At 40.7% G+C, this 14,234-nt stretch overlaps 1 protein-coding gene and 1 non-coding gene across 8 annotated transcripts in view; one reads left to right on the forward strand and one right to left on the reverse strand.

The window, feature by feature from the left end:
• Positions 1–2,169: 2,169 nt before the first annotated feature.
• LOC101175302 (transient receptor potential cation channel subfamily M member 1) overlaps positions 2,170–14,234 on the forward strand; it is a 51,311-nt gene continuing 39,246 nt past the window's right edge. For 2 of the 7 annotated variants that reach the window (XR_013654789.1, XR_013654790.1), the window contains exons 1-2: positions 2,171–3,162; positions 12,185–12,261. Coding sequence is in view for 4 of the 7 variants with exons in the window: in XM_078944180.1 (XP_078800306.1) it covers positions 3,079–3,162; positions 12,185–12,261 (161 nt within the window). In the remaining 3 variants the exon portion in view is untranslated. Of the gene's footprint in view, positions 3,163–12,184; positions 12,262–14,234 lie in introns of all 7 variants that reach the window. The other 5 variants (XM_078944180.1, XM_078944181.1, XM_078944182.1 and 2 more) reach the window with 3 other exon arrangements.
• Positions 10,494–10,565, reverse strand: trnaq-cug (transfer RNA glutamine (anticodon CUG)). The gene has a single exon. It is a non-coding gene; the product is annotated as a tRNA-Gln (tRNA).

The following is a 14,234-nucleotide window of genomic DNA, read 5'->3' on the forward strand; positions in this document are numbered from 1 at the left end:
AGCGATACATGATGAAAGGCAAGCAGACTTCTGCTGGCCCTAACAACCTTGCATTAGAGCACTTCGGCTACATTGCACTGTTCCGATCTGCGGGTCACTGTAGCTTTCCCACTTTCTTAGAGTGTGACTTGTTTATGGCGTTTCATCGCTGCCATATATTGAACGAGCATAAAGACAACTGAGCGGGTGTATTCAGGAACTGAGTGAGGAACCGCAGGCGCAATCCTAACTGAGCAGTGATCCTGAGCGCTCACTTCACTCCCGCGCTCGCTGGGTTAAGGGGGCGTTTTTGTCACTTGGGGGCGGTAACCTTTCTGGTTGATCTGATTGGCTGAAATTTGCATGTCAAATCCAGCGAGGCAGCAGGGACAGGAATTTCTTTTAGAGGCTTTAATAGAAAAGAAACGTTGGCTGTAACGTGGATTGAAACGTTAGTGAATGCAGTGATTTTCACATGAGAAAAACTTACTGCACAAAAAACCCAAGACTCACAAGCTCACTTCACTTCTCCATATAAATTCAACCACTTAAATACTTGAAATTTCCATTTTGGTTTCTCTGCTTTCATCGGCGCAGATGTCTGAAGAACAGATGCAAAAATAAATGAAACACTGTAAATTCTGGTTAATTTGGCTTTGGAAAAATTCAGGCTCGGACCAAATTTTCAAGTAGCTCAACTTAAAAAACAGAGATTTAATGTCACTTGAACTGTTCTTCAATTTTATTTTTTCAATTGTACATGAAAATATTTTTTGACCCCTGAACCTGCAGAGTAAATATACCCTTGCTTGTTAGTAACATAAACTGCTATAGGAGATTCATCATATGCGGTTTTCAAACACGGGTCAGCACTTCATAAAATGAACGACCTTGGGAGAATTTCAGGCAGGCAGCTCAGCAGTGCATTTACCTGTTTACACCTCCCCATGGACGGTTCAGCCCAATTGACTCGCCTGTTCTGTGACCTACTTACAGAACCAGGTGTGTGTTCTACGCCCTCTGTCATCCATTTCCGCGAGCACTGTGTTTGTCGCCGGTTCTCCGGGCTCGCTGTTCTCCTTCTTGCTTTTCGACATGATGTCTTCTCCCTGTCTTTTTCGGACAGCGATCATCTCCCCTCTTCCGATGTGGAGGCGTTTGTCACCCCCACGTCTGCCCCTCCTGCTAACCCCTCTTCCGGTGGCTCAGCACCGCAGCTCCTGCTTCTCTGCCAAGCGTCTGAAGGACTGGCCTGCCCATTGCATCTTGGAGGCTCTATACGTCCGGGGAGTCCTTGTGCCTTATGGCAGGGGTAAAAGGGGTTTTTATGACGAGTGGTTTGCTGATGTCTGGCTGCCAGAAATTTCGGATGCTGAACACAAATCCACAGCTTTAATGTTTCTCTAATTAGTCCACAAACTGGATTATGGTGTTCTGCGATAACGCAACCACGATGGTGATTATTAATAAAGGACATTCAAGAAGTGTCATGATCAGTAGTTTAATGCTTCGGTTGACATGGTTTAGGGGTTTGAATATCTTTATAATACAAGCAACTTTTATCCCTGGCCATAGAAATAACATTGCTGACGCTCTCTCTAGCTTCAAATTCTAAGAATTCAACATTTTGTGTCCGCAAGCCAATCCTCACATTCTGCCCTGCTTTCAAGCAGAAGACACTCGACTGAGAGCATCTCCATTCAGAGACTTGTTGTTGTCTGCATCTATATACATGAGGTTTGGCCTGGCACTCCTCGTGAATCGGTGCCGCTTCGACAGCTGCACTCCACATGCCTATTTCTACACTCAAAGCAATGGAGCGAGGGTCCTCCTCCGCATTCAAAGATACATCAGACTAAAATCGATCGACTGACATATAAGCAGCACAAAGGAAAATAAGTTCTAGCATTTTTGATGTCTGAATATTTATTTTATGCCAGTTGGAAGCCTCGAATATATGGGTGTTACTTATGCTTTGTGTCGTCTTCCAGGTCTTGTTCCATGGCAGTTCCATTATATATTATTTTCCTAGTGGCATCGTACTCGGATGGGAGCGGCCCTATGTTCAAAGATGTCGGGCTCACATAACAGTTCTGCTAGATAGTGTGTTCCCTTTGAGGCACTGTACTCGGATGTGAACAGCCCTTCGATCAAAGGTGGGCACAGTTTATCTGATTTTTTTTTTTCTTTTTAACCAGTGGCCCCCAGGGGGCTCCGTAGATTCAGTCTGTGTGAATTTCTCAAAAAAGATGGTTAATTTTCCAGGTTTAACCATGGGACAAACCAGAGGTGCAGCATAGAGTATCTGAGCCTCAACTCTAAATGTTAAAACCCTCACCAAATTTCTGTCCTAAATTCATAGTTTTACCTTAAATTATGTGGAGTTGTTCACCTCTGATCTGAAGACTCCAGGTTCAGTTGTGTTGAACTGCCCTTGAGCAAGACACCACACACCACAGTGCCCCTGTAGGCGTGGCTAGCACCCTGCACAGCAGCTCTGCCTCCATTAGTGTGTAGGTGTCACTGTAGAGCATGTTGAAAGGGGTAACAAAGTACAGCAGGAAATATGTGGAACAAGGGAGGTTCCTTCCAAATCTTTATATAACATCAATTTTTACATAGCAAAATGTTGCAAAGTCACCTTCTTGCAAAGCTGCTGCCTTCCAATGCAGCCAGCAGGTGGCGCTGTGATCCAAACATCAGCTGAAGAAGGTGATTGGATTTGAATCTGTGTGACTGCTGCCTGTAAAAAGCCTCACAAAGAAGATTTAACTTCACTCAGCGTTTATTAAATCTACAGCCGGTAAAAAACACCGCCCTCCATTCTCCCTGCATCCACTAATCCTGATTACAACTGAAAGGGGGGCGTCTGCTCCCCCCACGTTCAACAGACTGAACAGACCACAGAGGACTGCAGCTGGAGTTTACAGGGCAGAGGGGAGACAAAAAAACCATACAGAGAAGATCAGTGAGGAGGAAACATCAGGGAGGAACAAGAAGAGACAGACAAGAAGTTGGTGAAGAGAAAACACAAACATAGGTAGTCCATTGAGACAGTGGACATGAGAGGATGAAGCAAAAGGACAACTGATCTTCATCATGGACAACAGAGGAAGGAGAGGAACAAACGGATCCATCAAAGACTCTTCCATTACACGTCGGACATCTTCTGGATCACAGAAGGTAAGGCGGTGATCCAGACCCCTGTAGACTGTCAGACACCCCCCCCCCGCCCCTGCAGAGCCCCCCAGGACAGGAAGAGAACATCCTCAAAAGTTTGAAAGCAGGGATTTCTGTTTTTGGTCTGTTCCATCTCCAAGCTCTTTCAATGAACATATTAGATCAGGATGATCACAGATTTGCAACTTGGTGCATTTTTTTCCTACAAAATAATTATCCTTTTATGTATTTTAGTACATGTAGAAATAAATACTTTCAAAAGTTTTCACAAAAGTCTCTGTTTTAACCCTCCTCCTGTGTTGGAGTCGGCACCAACACATTTTTAGTTTTTAAAAACATAAAAGTACCTGAGGCTTTGCTTTAAGGCTTCTGCCAGTAACCTTCATCCCAACAAAATATTGTTGGGGTATTTTTTGCTAAATTGTAAAATGCTACTACTACACTCAGCAAGCCATGTACCACCACCAGTCAGACCAGCCAGACCGACAATAGCACTGAGGCTGGTCTGGCTCTATACAAGAAAGGTAAAATCAGAGCAGAAAGCTGAATGTGCTGCGGATCAACAGCAAGAAATATCTTTGCAAAAAATTCCTGGCATCGTTAGAGCTTGGTGGTTCTACCAAACAAGTGAATCCATTTCTATCCCATTTCTACACGGTTGGATTGAATAAAGGTATACAGTGTTCTTCAAATTTCCATTTCAAAACCGTCTAAGTTAAAAAAAGGGGATTCACATTACTAGTTAAACTAACTGAATAAAGTTTTGTAAATAGGATTATAAATTCTTATACGTCAAACTAACAGAAACATTTTTTCTTGACAAATTTAGAAACCATTTGAACATTTTATAAATTGATGTTAAAATGTTCTAACTAAACATCAGATGATGTTCTTGTTCTTCCTGGAGTCTTCACATCCTGCAATCAGGCTATTCCATCATTTTTGGGACACATTGGAAGGCTCATTATTTTACATATGAAACTTCACATTTCTGACACGAAGACTGGAAAGCAAACTAAACTAATAATAATTTGATTTTGAGTCTTCAAAATGTTTCTTTGATTTTAAAACCCATCTGGAAAAAAAGCTTCACAAAAATTTCCACATCTTCCATCCTCAAGCGGCTCCGATAAACAGACAATTCGATTAATTTTTACTTATTTTCGCATAAATTTAGGACTTTTTTTTCTTGTAAATGTATGAATTTTTTCTCATAAAGTTAACATGTTTTAAATTTGTAAATTAACAACTTTGAGACGCGTAAATTCACGAGAAAAAAGTAATAAATTTAGCCTAGGACTTTGAAAGTCATAAATATATGACTGTAATCTCGTAATTTACCAGTTAGGACTTCACGTAAATTTAAGGCTTTATTTTTTTTTTATTATTTTTTTTTTTTAGGACTTTAAAGTCGTCCTTTAATTTTTTTGTTTTGTAAACTGGCCCTAAAACTCTATTGTAGCATCACATTCTTCTGCTCCACAAAAGAACTCAGAGAATCACTAACATCTTGTATTTGAACAGGTACAGGGTCTGAGGTAAAACTGAAACTTCATTAAAAGAGTTTTTATTTTATTTTTATTTTTTAAAGATCTTTTTGAAAAGACGTCGAAGCTTTGGACTCCTGTAGACGGCAGTCTGACTCCTTTTGGATGCCTTTTAGGACATGGAGAATCCGGACGAGGTTGTGGTTTCGCTGACGTTTGTCTCCGTCTCTTTAAAGTCACTCCGCTGAACTGAGCGTAGAGACAGACGGAGAGTGTCTGTAGCATCAAACCTGTGTAGACAAAGGGAAGATGACGTGGTGATGATGAAGAGGATGATTCGCTCTTTAAAGGGAGAATGACACTGAGGCTCATGTGCTGCTCAAACTTTAATCCTCCATTATTCAGAGTGCAGCATTTTCTCTAATTCTGGCCTCACAATTACACACACATACAGATGCAGTGCACACATAAAAACACATGCACCCACACAGACAAACATGTATACACTATGACACATGTGAAGACACACATGCATGGGCACTCATGCACACTCAAACACGTGTGAGCACACACTCACATGCACTCACACACTCACTCAGGGTTGATGAAGTTGAATGGATTTAAACAAACAGGAAACTGGGACTTAACAGACAGTTCTGTTTCTGTGCACAGCAGTGGAATCAAACTGAGGATGAGAGGATTTGGTGAATTGACAAACGGAAAGCTCCATCCTTCTAAACAATTAGCTAAGGCAGTCTGCGATGTTTCTGTTGATTGTTGAGCTGGTGCAGAATGTAAAACTTCATCTCACAGAAATCATTTGCCAACAGCCGCGGCACCATCTCAACCACTCCAAGAATCAGTCACGTGGTACAAACGGGCAGCGAAGCTTCGGACGTCATCTTTTATTTCTGTGATATAGGCAACGCCATTTGGAGCCAAGCGACTGTAATTGGTCCGAGTTCTGATTCTATGGCAACTATTGTTGCCCATCAGGAGTGAGCTTGTTTTAAGTCCACACCCCTTCCATTGAGAATCTGTCAATCAAATGTTCAAGGTGGGGGCCAGCAGGGACCACATGCTTTTGCTGAGACACCAGGGGCCTCATTTATAAACGTTGCGTACGCACAAAAGAAGGCGTACGCCACTCTCTACGCAATAGTTGAGATTTATAAAAAGCAAACTTGACGGGAAAATGTGCGGTCCTTCACGCAAGCTCTGACCCAGGCGTACGCACAAAAACGGGTGAAATGAGAAACTGCGACACCGTCGGCAGATGGAAGAAACATATGAAAGTGAAAATGACAATACTGCCTCTGATAAATAACATGAAGACTTCACAAAGCAAGTCTTACAATTAACAGCCCACACGAACACCCGTTTGATCGATCAGCAGTGAAACAAACAAAAAAAATCAAACAGAAATTACAACAGAAATTCAAATGAACACTTATTTGCAGAAAGAAAAATGAAATATATTCTGCAATATTGGCATGTTGTGCAATTCATCCTCATAAATAATATAGTTAACAGAACGAAATAATGTACAAAACTGATATTCTCGTTAATGTGTCCGTCTGGCGGAGCAGATATAGGTGCGGGCGGACGGACAAACATATTAATTGTCCACTGGGGAAAGTTGTTTTCAGAGCAAAACATTTCTTCATAAGCTACGGAATTATGGTATTCATGCATGTGCCTTTAGTTTGTTTTATTTTTGATAAAACAATGTATGGCGTATGTCTCAACCATTCAAAACGCAACAAGAAATAACTTTTGCGCTGATCAGTTTCCCATTTCCACGTCGATTATTCCCGACATCTGTAGCTTGTCAGATGTAATTAAATGGAGGGAAATAAAATGCCCCATCACAATGCGTAATGACGCACAATGGCTGATCTTGCGCTCTTAGAAGATGTGGCAAATGGAAGAATTCGGAGTGAACGTATCTTTAGACAGCAAGGAGACTTGCTGGCAAACGAGGACGAGTGGCTTATGAGCCGGTTCAGACTTCCTCGAGCCGTCCTGTTGGACCTATGCGGGCTTTTGGGCAGAGGAGCACTCGGAGGAACTACGCGTGCGCTAGAAGCGCTAGAAGTTTTTTCGCCTCGACTTTGATGTCCGACCATTACTTTTTTATTTCGGCCACGGTCCGAGGTTGTGAGGCTAAAGCATTTTCGGCGTCTGCCACCGTCTGCCACTCACGTGCCTTTTTGGCATTAGTAATGCCCACACTGTGTCCTCCAAACAACATTTTTCTCCTCTATTCCACCTCGCCAACGATAATTTCTACTTCACATTGAGTGAAGTTACGTTTTTTTCATTTCCTCTCGGTGTGTGCCATGGTTTCGCAATCAATGAATATTCATTTGTGGGCGTTTCACGGACTATTTATGGGCAACTATGGGCGTGTCATAAAGCCGCAAAAGCTGCGCTACATTTAGAATTGGTTGTGATTTATTAAGGGAAAGATGCGTAGGATGTGCGTGCGCACGGTTTTATAAATCCGAATATTTCTGTGCGTACGCACGTCCTATGCTTCATCCGTACGCCACTTCTGACGCAAATCCTATGCAAAGTTTTATAAATGAGGCCCCTGATCAATCAGTTTATAACTTGAATGACTTGCTGCAAAGAAAAAATGTAGGATTACCAAGAAGATGTGAAAAAAAGGTATCAGAGCAAGAATGGTTATTCTGACTAATAAAATGACTGAGTAACAGCTGTTTATTTCCCTATAGAAATCTATGGGATTTTAGCTAGCAGGTACTTCCTGGGAGGAGGGGTCAGTATGTTCAGTTTTATATAGGCTATTTCCAAATTCATTCACTCTTCACTATATAAAGCACTATATAGTTCACTATATAGTGCGTTAGCCATTTTTTAGTGCTGCCCTGTCCAAATCTACAATTCCAAAATCGAGTGCCCTAGAATGTCCAAAAGTCTGCAAAAAACCAGTGTGCATCAATACTCATTAGCATTGTGATCAGCATCATCAACTCACTCAGAAAAACACATTGCTTGAGATGATCTTATTGGTAAAAGCTACATATGACAAGATGATAGAAAATCAACTTTTTTTTAAATGGCAGCTTTTCTGTTGGTTTTATCTCCATAGCAACCATTTTATGTTTTGGTTGCCAGGGGATAACGAACAGATCGAAATTAAATTGGAAAAAGTAAACTTTTGGATGTCGTCAGCAACTGAAATGTTTTGCTAACTAAGCCTACATTCCTTATAGGTCCATATCGAGTGTGTTTTAACATGTTCAGTTCCATAAATAATAAAAAAAAAAATTAAATCAAAAATTGATGTGGCATATTCTGTAAACTAACTGAAGTGTCTAGATGTTTTTTTGAAGAAAAAAATAAATAAATAATTTGTTGGTAAATGGCGCATACTTACATAGCGCTTTTCTACCTTCTTCAAAGGCCCGAAGTGCTTCACAGTCACAGACACATTCACACACACATTCACACACTGGTGGCGGCTCCGCTGCCAAACACTGGCGCCAACCTTCCACCAGAGGCAGGGTGGGGTTCAGTGTCTTGGCCAAGGAAACTTCGACACATGGGCAAGCAAGGCGGGAATCAAACTAATCAATCAAACTTACTCAATCTTACAATTGGAGCTCGACCGCCCTACCACTGCACCACGGCCGCCTCTAATTGTTTTTGGAGGCCAGAAAACTTCAAATCAAATCAAATCAAACTTTATTTATAAAGCACTTTTCATATAAAAATATAACACAAAGTGCTTTACATTAAAACAACAAAATATAAAAACAAGCAAGCATTAATAAATAAATAAATAAATAATAGGGCCCCCCTCCCCGTACCTAGCCCCCCACGCCTTTCACACCTCCCACTCTCTAACTGATGGGAAATGAAAATGAAAAATAGGCTATAAAACATATGCTGAGCACAAAAACATGATGCGGGAAACGCTAGTAATTGGAACCTCCCCCCCTGTGAACAGCCGCATAGACAGCCAAATGCAACATCACAGGCGGGGACCGCTCCACCACAGCTAAGCGGTGATGCAGGTCCCCACCCAGAGCCGCAGTGGCTGAACAGCAGCCGTCCCAGAGGGAGAGGTCCGAACTGAGGAAGCACCGGAAATAAAAATGAGAATCAAAAAGTAAACATATTGATAAAAACGATAAAACATTGAAATAAGGTAAATTAAAATAACACGTTAAAAATCAGGTTCAAGTTCATAAAACAAGATAAAATGGATAAAAAAATAAAATAAAAATAGAAAATACATATAGATAAATAACTGAATAAATAAATAAAAGTAGTAAAATAAATAAATAAAAAATTAGCTAAAAGCCAGGTTAAAAAGATGGGTCTTGAGCCTTTTCTTAAAAGTATCAATGCTCTCTGCGGCTCTCAGGTCCTCTGGCAGACTGTTCCATAAGCGGGGACCATAATGCTGAAATGCAGCCTCTCCATAGGTTTTAGTTTTTACAGTTGGAATGGTTAACAGACCAGTGCCAGAGGATCTCAGGGTCCGCGAGGATTCATATCTTACTAAAAGATCTGATAAATAAGAAGGCGCAAGACCGTTAAGACATTTAAAAACGGTTAAAAGTATCTTAAAATCAATCCTGAAGCATATGGGGAGCCAATGCAGGGATTTTAAAATTAAGCTATGTAAGATGGTATGCATGTTATTTTTAGTCCATTAGTTTCACATGCTGGATTGTTAAGGTCCATGTAGCAACGATGTGTAGGGAGAGTTGTTTGGGTTTCGAGGTTCCACAGAGATTTGAACTCACACCACTGGATTCAAAGCCCAGAGTGCTAACCACTACATCATAGAACCTTCCAATGAGACATATTTTTGACCAAGACAAAGATTTATGATTAAATGTTAATTATATGTAAAAGTATTTGTGGGATATTTTGTACACTGACAGTGATGAGCATAGAATTATTGGCCTGGATTTGGGAGCCCCTGGTTTAGATCCATGTAACAATGGTGTGTAAGGAGAGTTGGTTGGGTTTCAAGGTTCTACTGAAGTTTTAACTCAGGCCAATGGATTTAAAGACCAGAGTGCTAACCATTACACCATAGAACCCCAGAACATCCCACATTATTATTGGAAACTATGCTGACCAATATAAAAAATTATGATTAAAATAAAAATTATATCGAAAAAAATAATGTGGGATATTTTATACACTAAGGTGTATAGAATAAATCAAAAAAAGAATTTCATTGCTAGAGGCCAGAAAATTGAAGTTATGTTCGAACATGTCTGTTATTTTTAATTGGTTAGTTTAAAATACTGGGTTGTTTAGACTCATGTTACAGTGATGATTAACCCTTGTGCTATCCTATGACCCCATCCTTACATTGACACCAGTGAACCAGTGAAGATCACAAATCATTGAAGAAAAAAGGTTCACCGCACTGTCTAGTGGGTCTAGATGACCCAACTCCCAATGTTAAATTGCCCAGGAATGAACAAGGGGTAAGGAGAGTTGGTTGGGTTTCAAGGTTCTACTGAATTCTGAACTCTGACTACTGGATTCAGAAGTCCAGATTGCTTACTATAACACCTTTGTACACTTACATTTTTACAATAAAAATTCTAACAAAACTTGAAATATTTTGACAAAAACAAGATTTATGAAAAAAATAAACATTATATTACGAAGTAATGTGGCATATTTTGTACACTAACTGAAGTGTATAGATGATTTTTGAAAACCCAAAAAGAATTTTGTTGCTAGAAAACTGACCATGACAATGTCTGTTGTTTTTAGTCAATCAGTTTGAGCAGCTTGATTGTATACAGTAGATCCATGTAACAATGATGAGTGAGGATAGTTTCAAGGTTCTACTGAGATTTGAACTCAGACTATTGGATTCAGAGTCCAGAGTGCTAACCACTACACCATAGAACCCTAGAAATGCTACTGGTCTGTCAGAGAGGGGAAGCTCATTTTCGGCCTACATCATAAAATTGTCCATTTATTTAAAAGTAAATTCTGCCCTACGTTCCTTTTCAAGAAAAAGGTCTGTGACCCTGTTGTACCAACTAGGATTCTTTTCAAGTGACTTGACCATTGTCCTCTCAATGGCCAGCAGAGCTAGGCTGCTTAAACGGCCTTGGCCCATTGTGTTTCGGGCATAGAACTTGAGTCTCTTTAGCCCTTGTGCTATCCTAGGCACTTTGACATTGGGAGTTGGGTCATCTAGACCCACTAGACAGTGCTCTGAACCTTTTTTCTTCAATGATTTGTGATCTTCACTGGTGTCCATGGATTACATGAAATCATTCCACCTTTATCCACCTTTGTCATGGTAGGGAGAACACATCAATGTAAGGGTGGGGTCATCTAAGATAGCACAAGTGTTAAACAGGAGAAGCTCCTTTCTACACCTGCAGATGTAGCTCCAATTGTTGCCACTAATGAGAACAGTTAGTAAGGCTGAGGCATTGCACTGTCCAACTCCATGTCTTTAAGGAACACCAAGTAATCACACAGCTTTCCCCTGTTACCCTGCAAGTCCTGATCTGAATACAGGACTTTAAGTTCTGACCTCAGTCTTCCTGAATCAAAGTGAAGAATGAACAATCTAAAAAAAAAGATTAAACTCTGTAAAACTGAAACAAGGAATGTGGTGTATAATTGTCTGAAATGTATGATGAAAATCAAGCAATTTCACCAAGCAAATATCAAAGAAATAGGTTGCAGCAGTTTTTATTTCAACTGAACTTGAGAAATCCGTGATGGGACTGAGCGAAAAGCTTCAGTGATTCCTGATAGTACAGAATCGCTGTCAGTCAAAAGGAGATGCAGTCTTTCGACAGACCCTCCAATCATCACGCAGAAGCTCGGAGTCCGGGCCAGGAGGACTTGACCCACTCATCCACTGGGGCAAACTGCGTCACTTAGGAGCTGTGCTGGGGGTTCACGAGTAGGCCTACACCAGCCCGCCTCCTCTCACCATGAGCAACTCCAGAAGGGCAGTGAGTCCAACCCATCTGGAGGGACTGTGTTTCACAGCCCAGACTGTGAGTGGAGTTGAGCCCAAGCGCAGTCATAGGGGAGGCCAGAATATCCCTGACATGTGTGATTTGGTTTTGTTACTGATTTTTTATATTATTTTTATTTGAGTCCACGCTGTTTTTCAGCCCATTCATTTTATGACATTATCGCTCGCTGTGATGTCATTATCATGGGTGGGGTGTCTTTTAGTATGTCGAAATTTCATTTTTTGGGAGTTGTAGGTGTGTGCAAATTTTGGTCACTTTTCGCGCATTTGGCCGGTGTCAAATTTTCGCTCAAAGACAGAAATCTTTCCAACTGCAAAAACAAAATGGTCCTTGCTGTCAGTGACTGTTGCTGCGGGCCATAATTATTTGACCTGAAATATAACATTTGTGTTTAGTTGTATTTTAACTTTATTTCCAACTTAGCATGATGCATTAAAAAAACCTCTGAACTGATTTAATAGGTTGAGATGTATGGGACTCTGAGAAACAGCAACTTCCTGATGTTTGATCTTCTCGTTTCAGGTCCACAGAGTGTGGGTGGAAAGGACCTTCTTGAAGAGAGAATGTATCCAGATTGTTCCCAGCAAGGACAGCAGCAGGTATTTCTACAGTCAGAAAACAGAGTTCCAACTCAAATTAAGGAGGGAAAGCTTCTTCTCAGAGCAGAGACCCAAAGTCAAAACTCCCTTTACGGGCGGTTATGGGCTGTCTGCGGCCAAAAGAAAGATCAAATATCAAGCTCATAGACCGCTCAATGAGACTTTAGAGCAAAAATGTTAAGTAAGGGTGAAGTAGTAGAGACATAAGCATGGTGTTAAGATTTTTCATTCTCCCACTCACCAAAATCAAGTGGACTGCACTTCGAGCCTGTAATGCCACATTCCCACAGTGTGGACATCCTACGTCACTTATATATCTCGCGCTCACTCCATGCACATGTATTTGCACCTCACACCTTACCGATGACAAGAGTTTGGCGTAAGAGCCGCATATGACAGCATCCCCGTACATCATAAGTGTGTGAAACTTCCATTAGCCTTTTACATACTTCACGATACACCTATCATAGGCACCACAATCATATGTTCCGTTTTCATGGCGTCTCTTAAGGTATGGAACTAGAAGTGGACTTTTGTTTTGTACCTGTAAGTTATTTTGTAACTTGCAAACGTTTAAAAAATTCAAGTTTTAAGTTTCAGGCTAGAGGTTCAAAACACAACCTACAAAACATTTTTTACCATATTTGGCTAGCCAAGAAAATAATGAATTTTGACCAACCAGTCATGTTTCTCCATCCAATCATGGCAAACAGAGGGTAAGGCTGTGCACTGCTCTCAACCAAACATGATTACATTTATAGAGTAGGTATAACTCTCACAACTCCTTAAATGTTATGTAATGTTATAGAAACTAATATAATTATTTTCAGCCAAGAAAATTATTATCTCTATAAGTGCAGAGCCCTTCTGGGAAAGAAGCCATGTTGTGGTCTGGGTTGGGGTCATAGTCTGGAAGATGTGAAACATGTACACAGAGATTTTTTTTTCCCACTTTAAACCATGCAGCATTTTTAATCAGCACTGGTACTGCTCATAAATTATCGCATCCAGGTCCTTTAATAATTATCCTCCATAAATGAAGTCTTGATAAATGACACCCAAATAAGTGCAAGTCTGCTGCTTGGGGACTTAAATTTTACCTGATTTTGCCATCTGTTCTGATCACTTCTCTGGTGATTTTAGACTTCGTCCAGATGGAAGGGTTCATTTGCTTCATTCTTTGATATTATGTGCATCAGCTGGTCCAAATGTGCCACATCAAGACAATTTTCTGGATGCTGTTTTGATACGATTCACTAAAGTGTAAAGCCTCTTTCACAATCTGCACTGGATGCTTGAAATGTAGCACAAATATCAAGAAGCTGAGAGATTTCCTTGAGTTCTTCAGATCTAAGTGATCCCATATCTGGGAAGGTTTTATTGACCTTTGTTTAAGTTTTCGCTTCATTGTGTACTTGAACTCGACATATTCTTGGTATACAGCCTCTTTTAAATGTATGTGGCGGAAAATGGCCTAATACTTGTCTGTCAGTGTGGCAATGAATGTGCATCCAAAATAAAAGCTTAGTCCAAAGATTCAATGTCAAATGCAGACCATTCCTTGAGTTCATCTTCTGGAAAACCAGCATCCAAGGTTCCAGAGCTTTTGGATTAAAGTCTCACTGGTATTTCAGTTGCTGAGGTCCTCATCACCTCTTTGACACGCTCACTTCACGGAACATCCCTCTTATCCTTCAAGTATTGGGAATGGAACTTCTCAGTCTTTGCTCTTGCTAAGCAGTGTCCTTCCATCACATTCAGGTTAGCCCTTTGAAGAGAAAGGCAGAGCCGTGCCAGTTAACCAAAACATCTCCTAGAGCAGAAAAGTATGCCTGAACTTTGAATCACTTAACTCCTTGAAGCAATAACTTTTTGTTGCCACAGGATCTCCATTGTTGTTAGATTCTCTCTTGCAGTATTCTTCAAGCACAGTGTAGTTTCTCAGAGCTGCTTTCACGGCTTGATGCCTCAGC

Source organism: Oryzias latipes, chromosome 3 (assembly GCF_053564925.1).
Source record: "Oryzias latipes strain Hd-rR chromosome 3, Olatipes_Hd-rR_3.1".
Classification (NCBI taxonomy): Eukaryota; Metazoa; Chordata; class Actinopteri; order Beloniformes; family Adrianichthyidae; genus Oryzias; species Oryzias latipes.